The 25,290-nt window shown below is 34.8% G+C and overlaps 2 protein-coding genes across 4 annotated transcripts; both read right to left on the bottom strand.

Annotated features, from left to right (window-relative positions):
- Positions 1-2,491: 2,491 nt before the first annotated feature.
- LOC18440846 (guanine nucleotide-binding protein subunit gamma 2) lies at positions 2,492-5,239 on the bottom strand. 2 transcript variants are annotated; one of them, XM_006850983.4, is made up of 4 exons: positions 4,700-5,239; positions 3,019-3,071; positions 2,884-2,928; positions 2,492-2,776 (listed from the first exon to the last, which is right to left on the bottom strand). In XM_006850983.4, the coding sequence occupies exons 1-4, from the start codon at positions 4,823-4,825 to the stop codon at positions 2,683-2,685; spliced, it is 318 nt and encodes a 105-aa protein (XP_006851046.1). In that variant the 5' UTR covers positions 4,826-5,239; the 3' UTR covers positions 2,492-2,682. The 2 variants fall into 2 exon arrangements, with proteins under 2 accessions (XP_006851046.1, XP_020526791.1); XM_020671132.2 differs by having other exon boundaries at positions 3,026-3,071; positions 4,700-5,195.
- An 11,819-nt stretch (positions 5,240-17,058) lies between these two features.
- Positions 17,059-24,145, bottom strand: HCF173 (high chlorophyll fluorescence phenotype 173). Of its 2 annotated transcripts, XM_006850984.4 has the most exons (13): positions 23,250-23,728; positions 21,682-21,894; positions 21,375-21,579; positions 20,946-21,021; positions 20,234-20,369; positions 19,795-19,899; positions 19,293-19,373; positions 18,955-19,044; positions 18,526-18,591; positions 18,388-18,444; positions 18,236-18,313; positions 18,083-18,130; positions 17,059-17,311 (listed from the first exon to the last, which is right to left on the bottom strand). In XM_006850984.4, the coding sequence occupies exons 1-13, from the start codon at positions 23,511-23,513 to the stop codon at positions 17,240-17,242; spliced, it is 1,491 nt and encodes a 496-aa protein (XP_006851047.2). In that variant the 5' UTR covers positions 23,514-23,728; the 3' UTR covers positions 17,059-17,239. The 2 variants fall into 2 exon arrangements, with proteins under 2 accessions (XP_006851047.2, XP_088702031.1); XM_088845905.1 differs by lacking the exon at positions 19,293-19,373 and having other exon boundaries at positions 23,250-24,145.
- Positions 24,146-25,290: the final 1,145 nt, after the last annotated feature.

Genomic DNA, 25,290 nt, shown 5'->3' with positions numbered 1-25,290 from the left:
GGCACTTTGCTCGTTCTATTGAGTCTCCTTATTGAAGGGAGATATAGGAATCGAGCTTGGGCTTGAGTAGTTAGCCGTTAACATCAAGGATTCGAGTTTGGGCTTGAGTAGTTAGCAGGTAACATCAAGCAACGTTACATCTCAAGTTCGATTCCTATCACTATGCTACCAAAAGACAAAAAAAAAAAGATGGGAACTGCACTGTTTAATATTGGTCACACGAATCCACCTCTAGTGTTGCAGCAGTCCAATTTGATTTTGGAGGATGCAACAGGTTGCTCTCTCTGAGGATGCAAAAATTGCTCGCTCTCTCTCTCTGGAATTTGGAGGATACAACAACTTGCTCTCTCTCTGGATTTTGGTGGATGCAACAACTTGCTCTCTCTTGGTATATAACATGCGTTTTTTACAGGAAAGGAAATGAATGTTAAAAGAGCATGGAGCGAGGGGGCCTTCAAAACTTCTGATTCCCATATAAAAACAGAGAGGCACAAACCAAAATAACTTTAACTCGTAAATTTAATAGCCTTCGCGTTGCCATGGCGGGTTCAGATGCTAGGCGCTGCCTTTCCCTTGATGAGTTGCACAGGCCCCACACCGCCTCCTCAAGGCGAGGTGGCAAGAGCTTTAGATAGGCTGGATTTGTTTGCATTGTATTTTTTTTTTTTTTTTTTCTTTTTTTTTAACCTTAAATGATGGAGTTGCATACCAATAAAATTAAAATGAACTTAGGAGTAGCTCCAATAGACATAAGATGATAGAAAATAGACTTGAATGGTCTAGACATGTGATTCATCGACCTAAAACAACACCAGTTAGAAGGGGCGATTTGGTTCAAGTGGAAAGCTCTAAAAAGATAAAGAGAATGCTTCAAAAGACATGGATGGAAGTAAGGAAAATAGTTATAGTCACCTATAGTCTTACTGAGGGCACGACACTTAATATGGAGTGGCAATGGGCGGTTGGCTTGGTCGGCTCTAAAAGAGTAGCACATGAGCCACAAAATGTGGCCCGTGGGTTGGGCCAGGGCCAAGCGTATGGGCCGAGGCCAAGACAAGGCAAGCCAGCACTTACTATATATATATATATATATATTACTCAGCCCGACCAAGCATGAATTTGGTAGAGCCTGGGCCGGCCAGTGAAACATGGCCGGGCTAAGGTTAAGACTGACCCAGCCCAAGCCCCTGCCTTAGCCCTTGATAGAGTGGAATGACGAAATAAGATTCATATAACCGACTCTTAATAGTTGGAATAAAGCTTAGAAGATGGCGATGATGAAATTATCGAGTTGCATATTTTTTATTGATGGCATTATCTATTAGAATATGTCCACAAAAGCCTCATGACTACTATTTACTTCATGATCCTTCTCTTCTTTTATTTAAATATATTTAATAACATTATTTACTTTCTATAATGGTTTTATTTCTTTTCATTTCTTTGACCACCCTTTTTTTTTGATAAATGTCATTCTCCTTTTTTTTTAAGCTACTTATCAATATTGCTCAATCATTCATATTGAGCTAGAACGGTCATGTTGAGCCATAAGTTTTCTTTAGAGTGAGAGAAAGAGAGAATGGGGAAGGAAGGCTTAACTAGAGAGATGGGCAGATGGCTAATAGCCTTTTCCCATACATTATCACAAAGATCAAATAGGCAAATTGCAATATGAAATTTGTTCGTGTCCTCAATGAGAGGTTCACACAATTGCTGGTGAACTACCCACCTCTCACAGAGGTTGAAGATCCAGCCCTTTTCTTCTTCCTTTTTTTGTTTTTGTTTTTGGGGAATGGTGGGGGATCTTGATTTATATGCAGGATGTGGGCTTCTTTTTATATATTCTTATGTATCAAACAGACGTGTTTCAATTATTGCCATGCTTCCCTGTCAGGGCCTTTTAGTCATTCTATAGATAAATGCTTGGGTTTCTGATCCCCCCTTTCCTTTTTCTGATCCCTCATTTTCATTGATGACAACTAACATTTTCTCTCACTTTATCAACACCCTTCAGAATGGTCCCCCAACAATTTCTATCATCATTTACCCTCTTCAACCCTCCTTCAATAAGAAGCTCCTAACCCCACCATAAGGTTCCTATTGGCTCTTGTAATAATTTCAGACTACTGATCCAATATTCGCCCTCTCCTGTGATTCATTATCCACATCCTTTTTTGAGTCTTCACAAGCCAGCACATGGATGTCCTTTAACAACTTTTGTTCATTTTAAATTCTTGCAGTAAAAATTGACGCCTTCTCGACAAAGAAAGAAAAGGCTCAGTCATTTCTTTGGTGCAGGCATCGCAGATTCATTTTACTGGAAGATCAGAGTTTCAGGAGTTATATTCTGAAATAAAAACAGGAACTATTAGGAAGCTTTGGAGTCAGAACTCTGTGGGGCTCTTTTATATAATTTTTTTTGATAAATTTTGTTTACCATTAAAATTCCAAATAACTTATGCGTTGTTTTGAGAAATAGTTTATCCTACAATTCACTGGAAGAGCTCGATGGGCATTGGTCATTGCAATTACAAAGTCGAAAGCATGAAATGGGAGATAAAAATCTAGGAAATAAACTCCAAAACTTAACTTCATATTACAAGTAGGCAAGATTGATTATCAATCTAGGAAATAAACTCCAAAACTTAACTTCATATTACAAGTAGGCAAGATTGCAGTGGTTTAGTTTCGTTTGTGGAGCCACCATCGATTGGTACGGGAGCCATGACTTCCTTCAAACCATCGGTCCCAAGCAGGGTTCACAGCAGCTCCGGCACTTTTAACAAAGCCAAATAAGAATAGTAATCAGGAAATACATAACAAAGACGAGGGACATGGAAGAATAGCAAAATTTAAGGTTTTGGAGAACAAGCAGTTTCTTACATAGGAAGGAGAGGATCTGGGGCAGTTTCAACTTTCTGTATGACCCTAAAAAAAAGCAAGCCATTGGAAAATTATTGAACCGAGTAATCAGTCTCTCCCCCATATAATGTGGCACTAGCAGTAACAAAGACTTACTCCTTACAAGTTGTGGAGGCTGGGGCTAGACCATCGAGTTCTTTTAGCTCTTCCTGCACATGTTACATAGACTTCATTTTTCAGGACACAAGAATTTAAAATATGAAACCAATGATTTTAATAAATGAAATATATAAAGCAAAGAAGATAGATATAAGCAATTGCAAATCTCTCGCTTACTTCTCAAAATATAGTAGCCAATACCTTGATTCCAACCATAGAATTCTGTATAATTTGTGAAGTTATGCAGAAATCATGTTTATTTTTGCGAGATATAATTCGACTCCAAAAGTCCTGACTATCCTATTCTAGAGAAGATACATCCATGACCATAGGCCACAATTGGAGGTCTTAAATTAAACAGAATTCTGTGAAATCACCTCCAATCCTATTCCAACTAATGGCTTGAAGTTCATTTGCATCAGTAGAAAATCACTATCCGCTTTTGTCAATAATTAACTCCTAGGCTTGTTCACAAACAATCGAACAAATGCATATATATGTTGAAAATGAATTCCCTTAATTATCTCTCTAAAATTTCATCAGGATTAACTGGTTTAATGAATTAATTCCACAATGCAAAAACTTGTGGGCTTGGGACTCGGCCCTTGCCTTAGCCAAGTTACAGAGGCGAGTCAGGGTGGACTAACCCAAGTAATTTACAAACCAAAAAGGGCATTGCCAAAACAATTGATAGAAAAAAAAAAAAAAAAAATCAGAAAAAAGCTAAAGAAGTTATAAATGCATTGAAAGTCTACAAAACAAAAATAGAAAAAAATCTATAAGATGGAATAAGGAAAAAAATAATTTATAGCTTGAAAGAAATTGGAAAAATCCAGAAGAAGGAAAAAACAATAAAACAGATGTAATAAGAAAATTTCACACATCATCATGAGAAAAGCATTGAAAACATACGGAAACATATTTATGCATCATTATTAGTGATCTAGTGAAAAAATTAATTTTTTTAGACCTTTTAAAAAAACCCCATATTGTCCCCACAACTCACCTCAGCAGGGCGCCGAGGCCAAGTTTTGGAATAGCGTTTAATTCACAGTCTCATTTCCATAAAATTGATCAGCACCCTCTACAATAGAAGTGATTTGACAAGTTCAATATCCATACTCCACACCAAGGGACAAAAACTTAGCTTGCAGAGGGGGGAAAAATATTATGGAACCCGTTTTAAGAATGTGGACTAAGAAGGGGAAATTAAAAGTCTAAATTTCACAATTCCATATAAATTAATGGCATAGTTGGTGAAACTGGACAGGTACAAGGAATCCCAAAAAAAAACTTAGGGAAAAAATCACAGCATAATTGTCTAGACCTCAAATCAAATTTCAGTCATAATATCAAGCAAATTCTGCATTTCTTTATCCTACTTTTCTTCTATCTTTCCTAAAATTTCATAACATTCACACCAAATTTGGAGTAAATACTCTTTCTGGACAAAATGAAATTTCTCGAACAGTTTGGACAAACCCAAAAGGAAATATGCTTAATTCGACTGAATTTTCATTATATTTTTTTCCAAATTAAACCATTAATCCAATGTGAAATTATCTTTCAGAAAGAAAAAGAAAATCCATCATGGAATGATAACAAAATATTAAAACCCAAACCCCAATTTTCCATGAAACTCTCCAAAATTCAAAAGACCAATGGATAGACACTATACCTCCATAAACTTGATTTCCTGGTTAAGCCGACTGATCACAGCCTCTTTCCAACGCCTTCCATGAAAATCCTCAAACCCCAATGCTAAACCAGAAGGAGGAGGATCTTTCTTTGATGGCCCTTCCATTAAATTCAACTCAAATTGAGCTCCTTTTTCAGCTAAAAAAGTTTGCAATTATGGAGTTGCAAGCTTTTCTTAAGATCCCTAAAGCGATATGAATGGAGAGACAAGGAAATGAGGCAAACACTCGCTAACCACCATTTATTGAGAGAGTTTGAAAGGTTCAAAGCGACCAAGAAAAGTGGAGTCAAAGGAGCAAAAGAGGTGGCGGAGCCCATGAAAAGAGCTGGAAGGTGGGGGGCCAGGTTTTCACTTCCCATGACGCCAAATAAGTTGCAGATATGAGTGTGAGAGAGAGAGAGAGAGAGAGAGAGAGAAGGTAAACAACCTGGGCCTTAGAGAGAGAAAAATGTGGGGCATTCACCGAGCGACATGGAAAACCATCGAGGGAGAAAGCGCAAGTAGAATAGTTTAAGGGGAAGTTTGTATGGACCATTAAACGTGTTTTCTACTATTATTTTTCTCAGCTTGTACCAAAAAAACGAGTAATTTACAAAGATATCCCTTTAAATTACTATTATTAAAACAACGGTATGATTTGCACAAGGTTGCAACTTTGTTTATAGAAATAAGGTTGTGATAATATATACACCATCAATTTTACTTGGAGGTGTAGATTTTTTTAAAAAAGTGCTAACACGTTTTTTAGGATAATGTCTAATATAAATCATTCAAATGAAATAAATGGTATAGATTACTGCAGTTTTATTACTACAAATAAAATTGAACTTTATATAAAAATTTTTCAAGAGCTTAATATGTTTAAATAATCTCTAATTTTAAAGAAAGTTAGTTTTATTATAATAAAAAACTTTATTTTTGTTTATATACCGCTAAATTTGAGTCTCTATTTAATGAAAGACTGGAATTAGATGGATTCTATTTTCAATTCATGGCTCAAGTGGCTAAGAGTTGAACCCACAATTTTTTAAAGCGGTTTTTATGCAGTGTCAATGTTAAACAATCAAAATATGGCGCACCTCCAAACTTGGTCGGAACATGTAGTATTGGTGCCAAAAATTCTTAGAGTAGCCTGAAAACCACATTTAATTATGAAAATTACAACTCCATACATGGTGTAAATAAAACAGATTTCCAAACACTTGAAAATAAATGGTCTAGATAATTCGTTACAAAATGTATTAGTTTAGGACTTGAAATCCTTTTTTTTCCCACATGCATATGTATCGAAGTTGAGATCAGCGGTTGGAAGGCTCTCCAACATTGGAGCAATATTTTTTTGGAGGATTTTGGACTTCTATAGTATAAGATTGACACCTTATATAAATTTTTTTTCCTTTTTTTGAAATATTAGTAGTATCAATTATGAATTGTGAATGTGGCTTAGCCGAATAAAATACCTGGAAAAGTGTAAAACATGGGCACCGAGGAATATGTGAGCAGAGCATCTTGGATACGTGAAAAGAGTTACCTCAAGTGCCCATTAATGTTTCATGCAGCGTTTTAAAAAACGCCGAGTCGGACCGGGACTCGCCCGGTTCGACTCGGAAATAGTGAAAAAGGAACCGGATCGCCCCGAAAATCGGAAATCGTCCGGTTCTAGAGAGAACCGGACGATTCTGTACAGTGAATCGCCGATTCACTGTACGGAATCGGCGACTCTGAACAGTGAATCGGCGATTCCGTACGGTTTTCTTTTTTTTTTTTTTTTTTTTTTTTTTTTTTTTTTTTTTTTTTTTTTTTTTTTTTTTTTTTTTTTTGGTAATCCATGATAGATTTTTTTTGTAATCCATGATCGAATTTTTTGGTTTTTTGTAACCCATAATAGAATTTTTTGTAATCCATGATCGAAATGTTTGTTTTCTTTTCTTGTAATCCATGATCGATTTTTTTGTTTTTTTTTTTTTTTTTGTAACCCATGATAGAATTTTTTGTAATCCATGATCGAATGTTTTGTAATATATGATCGAAATGTTTGTTTTTTTTTTGTAATCCATGATTGAAATGTTTGTTTGTTTTTTTTTAATCCATGATTGAATTTTTTGTTTTTTGCTTTTTGTGTAACCCATGATAGAGTTTTTTGTAATCCATGATTGAATTTTTTGTAATCCATGATCGAACTATTTTTTTCTTTTTTTGTAATCCACGATTGAATTTTTTGTTTTTTTTGTTTGTTTTTTTTTGTAATCCATGATCGAATTTTATGTAATCCATGATCGAATTTTATGTAATCCATGATTGAATTTTTTGAAAATTTGTGATTTTTTTTGTTTAATCCATGATCGAATTTTTTTTTGTAATCCATGATAGAATTTTTTGAAAATTTGTGATTTTTTTTTTAATCCATGATAGATTTTTTTGAAAATTTGTTTTTTTTTTTTTTTAATCCATATTATTCAAAGAGAAAACGAGAGAGATGATGATTCTGAGGCCACCCTATCCCAACAATATTATTCACATATCGAGTCCCAACAGCAACAGTGTAGGGATGAGCACGAAATACTGTAAATTAAATGCTGAATGGCGGTTCATGCAGGGAAAGAACATATCAATATTTGCATATTCATTCAAAAACATGAAAATTCTTAATGGAGTACCCTCATTTTTTATTGAATTCCTAAAAACCAATATTTATAATGAATTTTAATAATTTTTTCGGATTTTTTTGAAGCTTTATTCTGACCGATTCACCCGATTCCGATCCGGATCGCCGATTCGCCGATCCGGATCGGTTTTTGAAAAGCCCGATCCGGGTCACCGATCCGGTTTTTAAACCATTGGTTTCATGGGATTTAATAATGTTTATATGCGACAAGAAGGTAGATGTGAAGTTTGAAAACTGGGAGAATGTCACAGTGTTCAAAAAGTACTTTTAAGCTTTTAAAGTCTGATCAATATAACACCCATAAGAGGGTTACGAGGCATAGTGACTATTTCTTAATTTTTTTTAATGACTTTGTTGTATTGAGTATTGTTCATAAAATTGTCGAACTAGATTAGGAATTAGTAAGAACTGATCCAATTCTGACTAATCGGCTGATTTTGGCAGGTTTCTTTGGCTTTGTAAGAGAATTTCACAAGTCTATGAGGGACCCTAGTGAATATGATCGGTCGAATCGCTCAATTCTCATTCATTTAATTTTTTATTATTATTTAAAAATTTTAATTTTAAATTTTAATATAATTTATTTTTTTGGACTGATTCTTCATAGTTGGTTGAGTCTGCCAAATTGACCCTGCAAATCGGTCTAACAAGTCTCCAATTCAGCCTCCCAATCTAAATTTTTTAAAACTGGTACCAAAGGTAGATTAAGTATTTGTTGGATACTTTCTTAGACCTTAGAGTATTTATGGTATACTTTCTCTAACATTATTATATACCTTTTTTGACCTTACTATACTTTCTCATATTTTATTTTTTAAATAAACTCTATCTAGGACAAAGAATATGGGGGGGAAAACATATCCAAGTCCATTCATTTTTATATGTCTATTTAGGGTGCAGTTGGCATACGGATGCATCCTTAGGTGTAGAGGTAAGGTGCACCTTCCAATTTTATTATGGTATATAATCTTGATATAAAATGTTTTCAGGATTATCTCAAAATCTATTTTTATATCTAATTATAAAATTTTAAGTTTAAAAAATGTTTAAAATCAAGTAGATCTATAAACATATGAAAATCTTAAAAATGGACGGTGTAGATAATATGTTATAAAATATACTATTTATGATATTTAAAATCTTTTTATTTTTCATGGTCATGCATCTTGATGTTGAGATGATCAATCAAAGGGATTTTCAATATTAAAACTACTTTTTCCGACGGATTTTTGAGGTGCATCCATAGTTCCAAAGTTGCATCCTTTTTTAACTTTTTCCTATGTATTTATTCCTACCGACCCGTTCAATCTCATGAGTAAGAAGGGAGTCCCAACAAGACCTTAAGGTGTTATCCGTTGTGTGGTTGTTAGTTGACTATTCTACCTCGGACTGTTTGGCTTGGCCCATTCATTCATCGCAACCTTTCATAACAATGGGGATAATTTAGGAAAATATTAAAAAAAACTAAAAAATATAAAAATAAATAAATTGGTGCTTGTGGGGTGGGAGGGATACAGTGGGATCTAAAAAAAATTAGATAAATTTATATAAAAAAAGAAGAAAAAAAAAGAAAAAGAGGAAGAAAAACTATGTAAGGCGGAGGGGTGGTTTAGGGGGCCGGGGAGCATTGGGCTGATACCGATGCTTCCCATAACCAGTCAGGCCTCGACCTATTTTCGACTCGAATTGGCAATTCCTGATCTAGTTATAACAAATGTTACTGTGGAAGTAGGGAATTGACAGTAATGGTTTTAACTACATATTATATATGATTTGTTTATTAGATTTGAAATTTATCAATTGGATGATATTTTTTTTTTTGTAAGACGCTTGTAAACCGATCAGATTGGAGCATAAATCTTCGTCTCCCTCTCTCTCATTCTCTCTTTGATTGTTTTCTCTAGATATTTGTAAAATATACATTTTCAACCCGACCATGTCAAATAATGATATCAAATGCATCTTTTTTATAGTTAATAGTTACTGAATAGCAAGTTTCATTAGATAAAGGAATGGAGCTCCAAAGTCCCAATGAAAATAATAGAGGAAGAAATAGAAGAATACAAACAATAGTCCTTACCTCTAAAAGATGAACCGTCTCAATTGTGAGTTATAACAAACCTAACCTCGACTGAGCCAACGCCACTACTGAGAGCCCAACTAAACTACATTGAGAATTGTAGCAGTCAAGTACCACCAAACCTCTACTGCCCGCCCAAACTTTACCATTATACATCCCATAAACATCCATGCATGCTCCAACGGTCACATGGGTTGGGGTCAGCTCGGTACATAAACAACCGGCAGGCAACTAAATAGCCTAAAAAGCATAGCGGCATTGAGGAGGTTGGCAGCAGCACACGACCACAACCAGGGAGCAAAAGGTCTATAAAGAAGTGGAAGAAAGAGAGGAAAAGGGGGAGAAAACCCAATTTAAGGAGAAAAGGGAACAAAGAAGAAGAGGGCGGAAGATCATCTCGCTAGAAACTTCAAAGACACCGTATGCATCTGACTAATCATTGGAATTTTCAATGCCTCAAGAAGGAATGAGAAAAATCGCGACAGGGCTCACTTAGGCCAGCTAAAGGTAAGGCCCCATCTTGGGCGTTAACCCAAGTGGTCAAATACACAGGTTTTCAAAGTCCTCTAAGCAAACACTCGAGGCTGAGAGATACCGAGTTCTGACAAGGAAAACATCCCACCTTAAGCAATAACCTACTCTTGAGAGTTTGGGTTGAAGAGGGCCGAAGACAAGGAGAGCATGTTAACAAATACTTTCATAATAAAAATGGCTATTAAATACCACACAAGGTTGATGAGAAAGCAAAAAAGATCGAGAGGGGTAGGCTCTTTGACCGAAAAAGAAAGGCTCTAGAAGAGGTCATTATAAAGAGAGACATAGGGTACCATAGTGAGAGAGATGCTCTCGTACAAAGACGAGGCTAGACAAAAGATAAGTAGGGTCTGGGAAGGAGCTTGAGAGAGAGAGAGAGACCGAGGGGCTGAAAGTGAGATCCTAGGGCCCAAACTAGATTTACCCCCGAGACTCACTTAAAAGCCAGGCAAATCTTGAGGGGTGAGGTTTTGTATAAGGTTACCTCCTTATTATGTACAAATAAGGCGTGCTTATAAAACTTACTTGAGAGATGTCGTTTTGGCGTTGAAAACCGGCTTGAAAATCTCTTTTCATCACCACTTATAAATTTTAAAATTTCAAAAATTGTACAAATTGAACAAATCAAAAAACTAATAAATAATCTAGTTACAATATGTATTATTTTTTGGACTTGATCTTCTTCATTTCCATCCATATCAATGTCAAGATGATCACTTGGAGGGTTCTCCAGTACCAAAATACTCTGCTTTGTAAAAAATTTGAGGGGCACTTTACTTCATCAATATAAAGTTACAACCTTATAATGAACATTTCCCAATCTTGTGTTCAAAACTATTGCATCCTATTATTATTTTATAAAGGAAGCCTTCCCAAAGTAGATCTACCCACGAGACTCACTTAAAATCCAGGCAAATCTTGAGTTCAAAATTATTGCATCTTGTTAGTGCTAGCAGAGTGCACGTGCTGCACTCGTGATATCAATCCAAATATATTTGTTAATTCTCTAACCGTATCTTTTCTATCTCTAACGATATGTTGAACGTGTTATTTATTTAAGTCCTTTGTTTCTAACCATGTTCTTTCTATCTATAACTACATACATATTTTTCCAACTCCAATATCACTCTATCAGTTTTTTTCTTTCTAAATATACATTTTCTATCTTTAACCATGCTCTATGGTCTTATTTAGAGTTGTTTAGGTGTAAAAAAACTCTAAAGACTAAATTAATATGTATGAAAACCAATAGAGGTAGTCTTAGATCCTTTAAAATAACTTGTGGCTATCTTACATCAATGAATTAGTCACCCAACAGTACATAACTAATATATTGAATACAATGTCTACTGAAAATGTAGGTTTTTAAAATCAATCTTAAGTAAATTATTGTTTAGGACAGTGTGGCTTGTCATTTTTGTGATAACACTAATTCGTGTTACCCATACAATTTGTATTAAAACTATTTTAAAGTAGTATTAATCTCAAGTAAACTACTCCGATGCAACTATCTTATGCTGCCCATTCAACTGGTATGAAATTTATTTTAAAGAAGTTAAAGTGAATGTAGAGTTTACATAAAAGGCTTTGTTACGTTGCACCACTTGTGTTGTAGATCTTTAAAGTGCTCAACATTTTTAGACATTTAGATACCCTTATCCTATAATATAGTTACTTTTTGTTTAGGGGTATTTTAAGTAATTAGTCAAGGGTAAATTAGAAATTCCTAATAAAAACAAAAAAATTTAATAATAATAGTGGACAATGACATCACCAATGTTGTATGTGACGTCACCCACAAGATGAATTAATTGTTTTTAACTACTAATAGATTGCCACTATTTTCTTATAAAACATGACAAAAAATGCCTCCTACTTGAAAAATTTTGTATTACAATTCGATGGTATTTTAGTGTCAAAAAATATTGAGCACTTTAAGGGTCTACACCACCAAGTGGTGTAGCCTAACAAAACCCTTATATAAATTGGACATATTGTTTCATTATAGAGTTCAAAGGGGTATGTGTGTTGGATAGCTGAGAAGTAGTAAACTGGAAGTTCTTTATTATGGTATTGTTAGGCTATATTGTAATTTTGTTTTTAATAAATTTTATAGTAGTATAATATGTTATTTTTGTGTTGGCATTGTGTTGTGCTACATACTCAGCTTGTGTGAAACTTATCCTAAAGAAGTCAAAATAAATGAAGAATTTACTTGAACTGTATATATTGTTTCATCATGGATTTTAAAGGGAATATATATTACGCATAAACGTAAGGACTTTATGCTTTCATTGTGTAGTAGAAGAAAAATATTAGTTTTTTTAATTGTGGGCTTGCGCACCTTATTGTAGGTTTTTGTGTAATTAATATTATGTTTTTTTAGTTCATTAGATTTATTAATCAACTTTAAATCTATTAGTTATAGTATAAGTTATAAATACATATGTATACCTTATATACTTATAGGTATATATAAATACATATGTATACCTTATATACTTATAGGGTTTATATACTTATAAGTTATAATTAATAACTCAATAATTTAAGTAATTTTGTTATAGATATTTTGAGCTAAAAATATTAAAAATAGATAAATTAACAACTTTATACAATTATAATTTACAATACAATAATTTTTATGCTGAATTGTACATTATATTGTTTTAAATAAATTTTAATATATAATAAATAAAAATTATAAAATTAATTAACTACATATAAACCTCATAAATGAAAATGATAGTCAAACTACAACTTAATCTATTGATTATCCTTAGAGACCATCTTTTTTTTTTCATCGAAGTTCGACTCATCCACAAAACCGCATTGATTATTGAACACAGGATCATCAACTCCATTTGGATGCCCGCCAAAGATTAGCAGTAAGTTTTTTAATAATACTAGGTAAACTACTGCTTAGAATAGTACAATGCATCATTTTTATGGTGGCACTATGTTTTGCTACCCACTGAACGCATGTAAAATTTATTTTAAAAAAGCTAATCATCATCATTATCATAGTCTTTTCCCAATTAAATGAGGTCCACTATATGAATCATGGTCCGCCATGGTGCTTTGAATAGAGCATACCCTCAATGAGGCTATAAGTCCCCATGTCTTTTTGGAATACTTCCAACCACATCCTTTTGGGCATACCGCTTGCTATTTTCGGTCATTCCACTTTAACTAACTCCCACCTCCTAACAGGTATTGTACTTGGTCACCACTACACATGGCTAGCCCCTTTATATCTACTCTCTCTCATGTCATCACCTATTGATGCCGCACCTAAATTCTCCAAAATGGATTCATTTCGAATTCTATTCATTCATGTCTTGCCACTCATCCATCTCAACATCCTCATACATACTATACTCTTTCAATGGGTATATTATTTTTTGTCCGCCCAACATTCCGCTCCAAGAGCAAAATTGGTATATTTTAATGAAGTAAATATGAAAGTAAAATTTATTTAAACTGGATATATTGTTTTATTGTGGAGTTTAAATGGACATGTATGTTTCATGGTCTAGAAGTTGAAAAAAAGTTCTTTATTGTGGTTTTGCTAGACTAAATTGTAGGTTTGACTGTAATTAATTTTACAGCAATGCAATGTGTTATTTATATAGTTGTAGTATGCTGTGATATCTGCTCAATTTGTGTGAATTTTATTTTAAAAAATATAAATAGATTAGTAAATTTATTCAAAACTGATTTAGAAAAACATGACTCCAATTTTATAATTCGATAAATATTTTTAAATTAATAAAAATCAATTAAACCCCATAAATAAAAACAATGGTTGAACTACAATTTCACCTATTGATTATCCTTGAAGTACATCTTTTTATTCCTTGAAGTTTGATTCATCCACAAAATCTCGTTTAGTATTGAACACAGGATCACCAACTCCATTTGCATACCTTTCAAAGATTGGTGGTAAGTCTTTTTATTAATTTTAATTAAACTACTACTCGGAACAATGCAATGCATCATTTTTGTGGTGGCATTATGTTGTACTACCCACTTAATTCTTGTAAAATTTATTCTAAAGAAGTTATGAATGTAAGATTTATTTAAACTATATTTATTGTTTCATTATGGAGTTTAAATGGTGATGAGTGTTACATGACCTAGAAGTTGAAGAAAAGAAGTTCTTTATTGTGGTTTTCCAAGACTAAAAATAAATAAGTTCTTTATTTTAAAATCATTTCTAGTTTTTTAAATTTCATTTTAAAAATTAATTACTAAGGAGCCCGCATATCTACATGTGAGTCCGTGGACTCTTGAAACCATTTCCATATGAAACATGGATGTTTTATATAAAAATCCAACTTTATTGTGCTCCTTTTAATACTTTATAATATTTATGAAAAATCCATCGGAAAAGGTTATTTTAATGTTAAAAAACCCTCTAATTAATCATCTCGACATTGAGATGTATGAATATGGAAAAAAAGAAAAGAAAAAGGATTTTGAGTCCCAGAAATAATGCCTCTTGCAACACATTATCTAGACCGTTTATTTTCAAGATTTTCATATGTTTATAGATCTACTTGATTTTAAACATTTTTAGAGTTTAAAATTTTATAATTAGATATGAAAATATATTTTCAGATAATCCTATGAATTTTAACATAAAAATAGCATTTTATGACAAAGTTTGGAGGTGCACCATAATTGGATTGTTTAAGATTGCAACCTTATAGAAACCACACCCTTAAAAAATGGTAAAGGAGCATATTATCTTTAGTAAAAACATATTGGTTATTTATTAATAGTGTTTTATGAATGCTAAATATGATGATCTATTTAAAAAATGTAATTTAAAAAGACAACATTTAAAATTTGAGTTCTTGGTAGAAGTTTGTGGTGAGATCATGCACCCTTGGGCACATAATGAATGGACCTATGTAATAGGTCCATTCATATTTATATGCAATAGTGAATGGACCTATGTAATGAACTTATCTTATATGCTATTTATTGATTGGCATTGCTAATTATTCTTCTCATCCATAATGTCTCTTTATTGTCCATCCAACCCAAATTCCAAACTTAAGATAATTTCTTGCTTGACAACGGCTCATGTTTTATATATAGAAGATTTTATTTTATAATGGAAGCCTTTTATTAGGGCAAGAGAAAATAAAAAAGCTAGCTTAGAAAAGTTTTTAGCCTGTATACTATGCTCCCCCAGGAGTATAATGTACATTTACTCCCTTGGGCTAAACACTTACTTGAAAGATTTTTTCATTTGAAATTATGGGATCCATCTAATTATAGCTGGATGATTATTTTCTAAGAAAAAAAAATTTAGATTTTGAGTTCTAGAACATCTGGTTCATTCCCTCGAAAAATTGGATGGTTCTCGTGAAACATTAGAATGCCATTTTTTCGAAGGCACATTGAGAGTGAGGTCTTAAAGATACGCATAGTATAAGTTTTGCCCAAGAGAGTGAACGGATAGTATACTCCCGAGGGCGGAGGAAATATTCGGGAAAGTTTCCTTCCTAGTTAGAAAAGTGCACTTTTGAGTAGCGGGTGCAAGAGCCCACGGACTCTTCAACGTCCATCTTTAAGATGGGCGTTAGTGTAAAGTGCACAGGGTCAAATAAAATATGAACGGTGCCAAAAACATTCCAAAAAAAAGCACATTTAAAATTAAAAAAGAAAAAGAAAAAGAATTTCATATTTATGATCAGCTTGGCTTAGATGATGAATCCCGAAAAAATCCATTTTTATGGTGAATTTTAAGGGGAGAATTTGGAGTTTTTCATCTTGTTTTCTCGGTTATCAAACACAGCCTTTAGAAATGAAGATGGATGTCAAGTAGTGTGCCATGTACCGCACATATTGGTGTATATTTACCCTCTCTCTTGTCCAAGATCCAAGCCTGGTGATATGCATGAGCAGGCATTTTCTAATCTCTGGTTGTAATTTTTCGAAAAAGATTCGGGACCGAGGAAGTCGAGAGAGAAAAGGTTTGGAGTGTGAGGTTCAACCTTTTCACAAATGAATCTAGAATAGACATGTAGCTACAAATATTCTCATTATTAATACACAGAAAACTGTATATGAGATCCTATTCAAATGCAAGCTAGAATAGACACAATCCAGTAGACATGTAGCTACAAATGAATCTAGAATAGACACAATCCAGTAGACATGTAGCTACAAATATTCTCATTATTAATACACAGAAAACTGTATATGAGATCCTATTCAAATGCAATCCCTTCGAAAAATTCCTATTAGAGATGGGTGCAATTGGCATGCGGATGCATCCATAGCTATAGAGGTAAGGTGCGCCTTCAAATTTTATCGTGGTATATAATTTTGATGTAAAATGTGCTTAGGATTGTCTCAAAATCTATTTTTATATCTAATTATAAAATTTTAAATTTCAAAAATGGTTAAAATCAAGTAGATCTATAAACATATGAAAATCTTGAAAAATGACGGTGTAGATAATATGTTGTAAAATGCACTATTTCTGAGACTTAAAATCTTTTTATTTTCATGGTCATACATCGTCGAGATGATCAATCAAAGGGTTTTTTCAACATTAAAACTACCTTTTCCGATGGATTTTTGATGTGCATCCGTAGCTCTATATTATAAGGTTGCAACCTTATATAAATTTTTTCCAATAGATATAAATTTAGGATATGAAATACATCCCAAGTTATTTTGAATGCATTTCCATTTTAGATCCATGATTTTCATAGTGCAACACATCTTAAGTCGTTTGATGCATTTCTTCTTTAAATCTATGGTTTTGCAGCCCCAAAAATAGTACAGATCGGATTATTCAAATCAGCGATGATAAGCAGTCCAAAAACAAAAGAGGCTCAAATCCTTTGATCCTTTTCAGTTTGATATCATGATATTATTGATCTACGAATTTTAGGTCCAAAATCCATCTCTAAGATCAATTTCGAAAGAGCCGCAACTGATAGGTGCATTGGCTGACACACAAGAACCCGATCCTAAACACATTATTTTTGGAAAGTTAATTTTTTGCAATTTGACCAAGGGCCGCCGAGAGTATTGAGAGAGAGAGCCAATGAAATTATTATTAATTTACAAGAGAAAAGAAAAACCACTTATGATTGAATTACAATAGACCAGCAACCAATGAAACAGCTGATACATTATAATTTTTTACAAGAGAAGCCCACCAGTGTTAGCAAAGAGAATAATGTGCTTACATGGATTGTTGGGTAGCTTTTCAAGTGTTCTTCTCCAGAACTGAAAGAGCCGGTGTAAGATAATTGTTTGACTTGTCAGGTAGATGAGCAACCTGCAAAATTGATGTATCACAACACCATCCATAAAATATTTAATACCCATCTCTCTCTTCCTCTATGGATAGAGATTTTGTGAGCTTGGGGGCTAGGGAATAGTTGCGACCCGATGGTCCACATTGAACCATCGACGATCACTGTTCATTGACAGGGACCGGGACATTTTGGTAAAAACATTTAGCATATGATTTTTGTATTTTTTTTGGTGCGCTATATTAAGCAAAGCTCCCAGGAAAATTTCAAGTCATAAGGATTTGTAATATATATGTATATATATATAAATGCAATAGTGCACCTACCCAGCATTATCCAAGTCTTACAGACTGAATCTTAGCCATCAGGACTATAATATTTTGTATGCTGGGGGCCTCACACACTCACACACAGCCACACACACACACATACACACATATGGGATTATATACTATAAGACCATTAATTTCTGGATTTCGGAGGTCACAATCTCCTCTAGCCATTGGATGTCAAATCCGATAGCTTTGGATGTGTCAAAATGTTCAAGAAATTTTCTTTTGGACTTTAGCTTAGTCAATGGCACACCTCTAGCCATCCCATTTTAAATGCAATGGCCAAGAGTGATTGTGGCCTCCTTATACCAAAAGTAAATGGTCTTATTGTACACTTTTCACACACACACATCGCCCCGCCCCTCTTCTCTCTCTCAATCTATCTACATATCTGTCTTATGTATCTATCTAAACAAGCACATAAAAAAACACACACACATGTAGGGTCATTCCATATCGTACCAGCTCATACAACTCTTTTCCGGGTTCTGCAAAGTATTCATAACAAACCTGTCGACACAAAATTACAGGAGTTATTCCCCTTGACAATCTAGAAATCCACGACTAATAAGAGAGAGTAGAATTTTCAGAGAACTAAAAAATAAGTAGACGTACATCGAAACTCTTGTTTCTTGCAGTTGAATCATGCAATGCTTTTACGCATATATCTGCTACATCAGCACAGCTGATGCCCTGCATGGAGAATGTAACTAGAGATATGTGCAATGGATATCAAATGCCTTATTATAGAAGACGGGGATGGTTACCTGAGAAATCCTGTTCCCTTGATCAAAGATAAGGGCACGCTGACCTCCAGGTTCTTCCTGAAATTCTCATCAGTCTCAGCCACAGGGGGAGAGAGAGAGAGAGAGAGAGAGAGAGAGAGAGAGAGATATTTGTCATACCTTCAATGGGCCAGGACGAATAATGGTGTATCCAAGCCCTGATCTTCTCAATGAATCCTCTCCAGCCTACCCAATATCAAGAAATAAACCTCGTCTCATCAGTGATTGAAATTTCTCATTTCAGAGAGAATTGTTGGCTAACATACAGTCAAGTATATTTTTAATCATAAAAGGATTGTAAAAGTCCCTTGTATGTTGGTAAACCATTCAAACAATCAATTCATACAATGTCAACCTATGCCCAGAAACTAAAATCATTTGAATAATCAATTCATACAATTATTTGAATTCATTCTCTACCAGATATATGAGCCTGTTCGTTCTGCCGAAGTGTTTTCGTTCAAATTCATATATACAGTTTACACAGCTAGAGAAATGAACCTTTATGCATATATAGGAAACCCAATAAAAATGACAGTAAAAACCAACCTTCTTTGCTTTAAGAACCTGCTCCCTTCTGTTTGGTTCTATTCCATATCCTGTGCACGAAACCAAAATGAAGTCTGTTTCTTGACCACTCTGCAAAAATACTCTTAATTTGTTCAATAAGAGAAAGGAAATAGTATTGCAAAGAAACTTTGAGATTAGAACCAATGTTTCGATTGCCCAAATAAAAGAATAATGGAAACCCACTCAATGATGACTAATTCACTATACATGACCTCCTAAATTGGACTGGACCTCCAGTAAAGTGCCAAGTGGAAATTTTTTGACTGAGTTTATCAGTGATTATTTCATTTTCATAATAACAGTTGATCAGAACTTACTGGTAAGGCCTTTATGTACTCCAAAATTAGATTGAAGCTCCTAGGGTCCTGGTTAGTTCCAGTCATCCCTTCTACTGTCCTCTACACCAGAAAAGCAAAATGCAGAGTCACAATATTTTTTTACAAGGCTAGATAATCAAGTACATCTATGGTACACTCAGACACACTTTTGGGAGGTTGCATCATACCCTTTTTCTTTTTTTTTTTGGGAAGGGATCAACTCTAGGGGTTAGGGAGCACCAAAATCCAATCACAATATATCATGTAAACCCCAACTTTTCACTAGACCCCACTTTTTATTTTCATTATCAAATAGCGTCATGGCACTATTGCCTTTTCTCTTTATGGGGTATTTTTCCCAACTCATTGCAAGCAAACCCATAGGAAAGATAATAGCGGCAAGCTTCTCATGCATAAGTACACATTCAAGTGGAAGATACTCCATATTAAACAATTAAACACTTGTATATCTAATATTTTGATGTTAGGGTAGGGGAGGAACCTGTCTTCTTGGTTCAAATCGTATAGTCAGAGTATGCACGAGAAAAGGGTCAAGAGGTGGGTCATCTGGTTTCGCGGAACGGAAAGCAGAAAACGGCACCCTTACCTGCATTGAGAAGTATGGTTTTTTTTTTAAAAAAAAGAAGGCTTGTATCAGTGTACAGCATAACTAGGTGAACTAAGATACAAGAAAATTTACTATAATTCAACAGATTATGGAAAAACCAAAGCCCACTGCATCATCCTCGTCCATCAAAACTATGGAGGATGATGGAGAGCAGGGGAAAGCAAGCATTGGAGCCTTGTCATGCTCAAGTAGGTTCCACTCTCTCTCCATCACTTTTCCGTAGTTCATTGGATTATGGTATAGTGTCCCTTAGGAATGTATCTCAATTTAATTCACACAATGGATAAACAAGGACATATGGCAAATATCCAACCCTGCAAAAGCCGATTTTTGTGTTCATTCGAGTAAAGTACAGCTTGCTTTGGGAAGTATCAGCAGATGGACCAGCTTCAAGTATTATAGCAAAAGATCTCCCATTACCACCAACAGAGAAAACCAAACCATCATACCTGGACAAGCCATATTGGAGTAAATAAGCAGCCTTAAACAGTGTCATACATCCGTGTATTGATGATTAACTGGGAGTATTACATCGTCTCAGAAGAATTGGTAATATCAAACAGATAGCATGGAACATATAAATTAGGATTAGGTTTCCCGTGGAAAAGAAAGACGTCTAGATTAAATATGAAATTGGAAGAATGGAGGTTAAATTGAAAGATTGGGAATATTTGGTGCGCTTGGGGTGATTTGGTCAAGTCAAATGGAAGAATGCAAAGAAGAGTAAAAGAGGTAAAGAAGAGTCTAATCGGTATCTGCAGTAAGATGGATAAATGTTCAATAACAGCCTTACGTTTCCTAGAAGTCAGACAAATAACACTGAATATGCCATAAGTACCCAAAGCATCTTAATATTGTTGCTGTGTAAGTACATCAACATTATAAGTTCCACACAGTATCAGATCACACATCGAATTATGCATATAGATTACACACAGATTTTTTTTTTGAATATGTTAACTGTAGATTACACATATAGAATTGCTAGTGGAGATTGTTTTATTGCTAGAAAAAGGACCCACTACCTGTCTAGAGTGAAACCCAAGGGCAGAGAAAGCTTTTTTGACAATTCCACGTATCCTCCTCTCGTAAACACGTATCCTGCCAAAGAAAAAAATAAGGGCCAGTGATTCTGCTTGGCAGGTTAATCACTTGGAAATTGTTATCAATGGAAACACCATGTCAAAATTACCAACCCATGGGCGCTTTATTTTGCAAATAAATAACACACAGAACAGGAGAGAGAGAGAGAGAGAGAGAGAGGGGGGGGGGGGTTGCTGAGTTCCAGTTGACTCACTCAACATAAGATAATAATGGTAAGAAAAATGTAAAATAATTCTAAATTTCAAATCTTGTGGGTTTTTTTTTTTGGCAACTTGTATGGTATCTATCAATATATTGTTCACCAGTTGTCAAATATAAATATATTTATAAATACTGAAAGAAATACTCACCAGAGAAAACAGCATCTCCTGCCTCTGTATACTCAAACTTGGCATCCATTCCAGCATCATATTTGGAAGCCATAACATCCTGAAAATAAGTTCCCTGTCGTACTTCCCATCCTTCTAAGGACTCGGCATTTTTAAATTTTGCAATCAGAAGTTTGCTCTTACTACTCTTTCCAGCTCGTAACTGCGCTAACCTGTTGTTGTAATCCTGCACAACTCATTATTTTGGGCAAATGGCTTCATAAATTTGCATTATACAAATGAAAACCATTGGATATGAGCTGAAAGTAAGTTGATTGTAAAAGTAAACCTGAAAAGCTTTGCTTATGTTGTAAACTCCTTGATAATCGACTCTGTTAAGGTCTCCAGTGATCGAAGAACGAGCAGTGGCGCAGAAGATTATCTTATTGCATCCTTCCACTGCACCCTTGAGTGTCGAAGGTTCACCCACATCACCAACAACAATCTCGACTGGCCTTGGAAGCATATTTATGACGTCCTCATCAGCTTTTCTCACCAGAGCCTGATTCAATGGAATAACTCATCATGATTGATGCCCAGGCATGACTCGAAAAAAATTCAAACCTGGGTACCATTTACTGCATGAATCAATTACATAGGGGACATTGGAGTTTTCCAGAACCATTTTGTGAGATCATGGCAAATTAAACAAACACAATGCAATACGCAGCAGTATCCACTTGCAATGATTATGTATAACTTGAGCTTATATATGTAAAAGATGCAAAAAGGTTATACTGCTGATTAACCTTGTCATGATAATCACCTTTTTTTCAGTCTGCATGATAAGGAATACCTCCTTCATGAGTTCACAATTCTCATACCAAATTAGGATTTAAGAAATATTGAGCAAAATTCTTAGACCCCTATCTCAGTTTCACAAAATTAAGGGTATACTTCTAAGACCCAATAAAACGTTTCCAAAAGCATAATTCCTTTAATCACAAGTTCATGAACATAAGAGCAAAAATTCTTAGACCCAACTGCAGGATCGCAAAATTAATGGCACATTACACATTCAAGAAATTAAGGGAAAATTTCTTGGCCCACTCTTTGCAGTCAGACACATAGTTAAGAGAAAAACTCCTGGAACTAGCCTTAAATTCACAAGATTAAAACCATATTCTTAGACCCATCTTGTACCTTTAAGGATCCATTTCCTCACTACAATTCGCCAATTTTACTTGTTGCTCCAACCACAAGCACTATAGTTTCTTGAGCTCCAGAAATTGTAAAATCGCATATTGGTCCCCTTATAAGTTCATCATCATTCATTGTCCTCAATTTTGATGTGTTGTTTTCCATCCAAAGAGACATACTTATTGCTAATTGTCTATCCACAAAACTAAAGCTGGATTTTTAAGTCTAAAATGAATAATGAAATTAAAAGCAATATTATGAGACTTGTTTGCAGATTTCAAGGAATTGTCAGAGCTAATGGCAGATTCATAGAACTAACTGCATATTTCTCAGACCAAATTAGGATCCACCAATATGAAGCAGAATTCTTAGATTAACTGATTAAGAGCAAAATTCTTGGACTCAAATTCAGTCTCACAAAATTAAGGTCATCGTTATTGGCCGCTTGGACCCAATAGAAAGTAGTAAAAAATTCCAAGCATAATTCCTCTAATTTAGATATTCATGAGCGCGAGAACAAAAATTCTTAGACCCAACTCCAGGATCACAAAATTATTCAGTCAGATATCGTCAAGAATTCCAGAAATTAAGAGAAATTTCTTAGACCACCCTTCAAGTTAAGAAATGTAAAGGATAACTGTTAGAATTAGAACTAACTTCAAACTCACAATATCAAAATTCAAAAAGCATAATTCTTAGACCCAATTCGCAAATTACCTTGACCTTATACCCTCTAAGCATCAATTTCCTCACTAAAATTCGGCCGATTCGACTGGTTGCTCCAACCACAAGCACCATAGTATCCTGAGCTCCAGGAATTGTGAACTCGCACATTGGTCCCCTTACAAGAACAGTGGCCAATTCATCATCAGTCCTTGTCCTCGAAAGTTGGCCTAGCCCAGAGAACTTTTGCCACACTTCATCGAATATTTGCCTCGATTTTCGACCGAGCCCAACCGGATTCACATCTTCAAGGCTCATTGAAACTGCTTGCTTGCCTTCCCCCTCTTTCTTATCTCTAGACTCATTTCTTGGAGAGAGAAACTGGACGCGTCTGTGCTTTGTCGACGAGTTAGTGAGAGAGAGGTCCTGGATCAGAGGAAACCCTAGAAATGTCGACTTCTGGTTGGCTTGCTTCGATGTGGAATTAGGATTCCGTAAACCAGAAGGAGAAAGGGGAATTTTGCTGGAGACTGCCATTAATTTGCCAGAAAGGCCAGGTTTTTTGCTTCCAAATGTTACAGTCTAAACTAGTTGTTGCAGAAACAACTGTGTACAGCAGAAAGAGAGAGAAACAGTGTAGTTGCATAAACAAGTGAGATGAAGCTCTGTGCTTCAAGATACTTCACCCCAGCTGGAAGAGAGTGTAATATTAAGAGAGAGAAAGACTTATGAGAGAGAAATGTTAATAACCAGTGAATTGTGTTTTTTAAAATGTGGCGGGGAGTAGAGAGAGAGAGAGAGAGAGAGAGAGAGAGAGAGCCGTGAGGCGAGAGCAGAATGGTGAATTGCGTTGGTTACATGTAGTGAGGGATTTAGAGAGAGAAAACTTGGGTGGCTTGTTACAAGTCCGGCTGGGAATTGTGGGAAAAAGAACGGTCCACGTCATGTTTGAAACACGTGGCATGAGAAGGGGGAGGGATATAGCTGAAAGTGGGGCCTTTAAAAGTAGCAAGGATAATGTGTTTTTTAAAGTAATCCACTCGTTCCCTATGGCGGACGTGGCTCGTGAGTTTCTATGGGCTGTGATTTATGCACGTGGAAAGGTCATGTATACTTCGTGCGTGTGAGAAAAGTCATGTATGCCACCCGGATCCGCTCGGCCATGTTAGCCCGAATCTAAAGATATATGGTCTAGGCCATAAATGTAACCCAAGGGTCAGGCCAGGCCTAGGCAACCACGCCCATAAGACAGCGGGATAGCTAGGCCTGAGTCATTAAGGCCTTGCTTGGCCTTGATAGGGCCAACGCCGGCCTTGTGGGGAATAGGGGTAAGGGAGTCTTGCCCCGTTGCCCACTCAAATTCGAGTGCACAAATCTTATCGATTCTAGTCTATACAAATAAAAAGAGTAGAAAAAAATAAATAAATCATAAAACAGAAAAAAGTTTACATAAAGTTGCAACTTTTTCATATAGAGCTATGGATGCATATCAAAAATCCATCGGAAAAAGTAGTTTTAATGTTGAAAAACCTTTTTGATTGATCATCTCGACATCGAGATGTATAACCATGAAAAATAAAAATAATAATAATTCTCAAAAATAATATATTTTACAACATATTATCTATACCGTCTATTTTCAAGATTTTCATATGTTTTTAGATCTACTTGATTGTAACCATTTTTTAAATTTAAAATTTTATAATTAAATATAAAAATAGATTTTGAAATAATCTTAAAAACATTTTACATCAAATTTATATATCATGATAAAATTTGAATGTGCACCTTACCTCTACAGCTACGGATGCATCCGTATGCCAACTGCCCATAATAAAAAATATATAGTGAGTGGAAAGTGGGCGATCCAGCCCTATCCTATTCTGACAGAGACGATTGATCGTACGCTATGCAAATTGTATTTCACCTAAACAATCCTTTAAACTGTTGTTTTGTTTATGTTATTACGAGTGATCGTCACTCAAGAAATAGACTTCATAAAATTTAGAAAAACTAATGTAAAGGAAATGTATAAAAAAGACCGTTTATTTTTTGTTGTGTTTTGCTTTGAAAAGTACTAGTATTTAAAAATCCA

Source organism: Amborella trichopoda, chromosome 1 (genome assembly GCF_054954075.1).
Source record: "Amborella trichopoda isolate Santa Cruz 75 chromosome 1, AtrichopodaSantaCruz75HAP2 v2.0, whole genome shotgun sequence".
Taxonomy (NCBI): Eukaryota; Viridiplantae; Streptophyta; class Magnoliopsida; order Amborellales; family Amborellaceae; genus Amborella; species Amborella trichopoda.
Note: the sequence above shows the minus strand (reverse complement) of the source record. Positions and strands in the feature narration are given on the sequence as shown.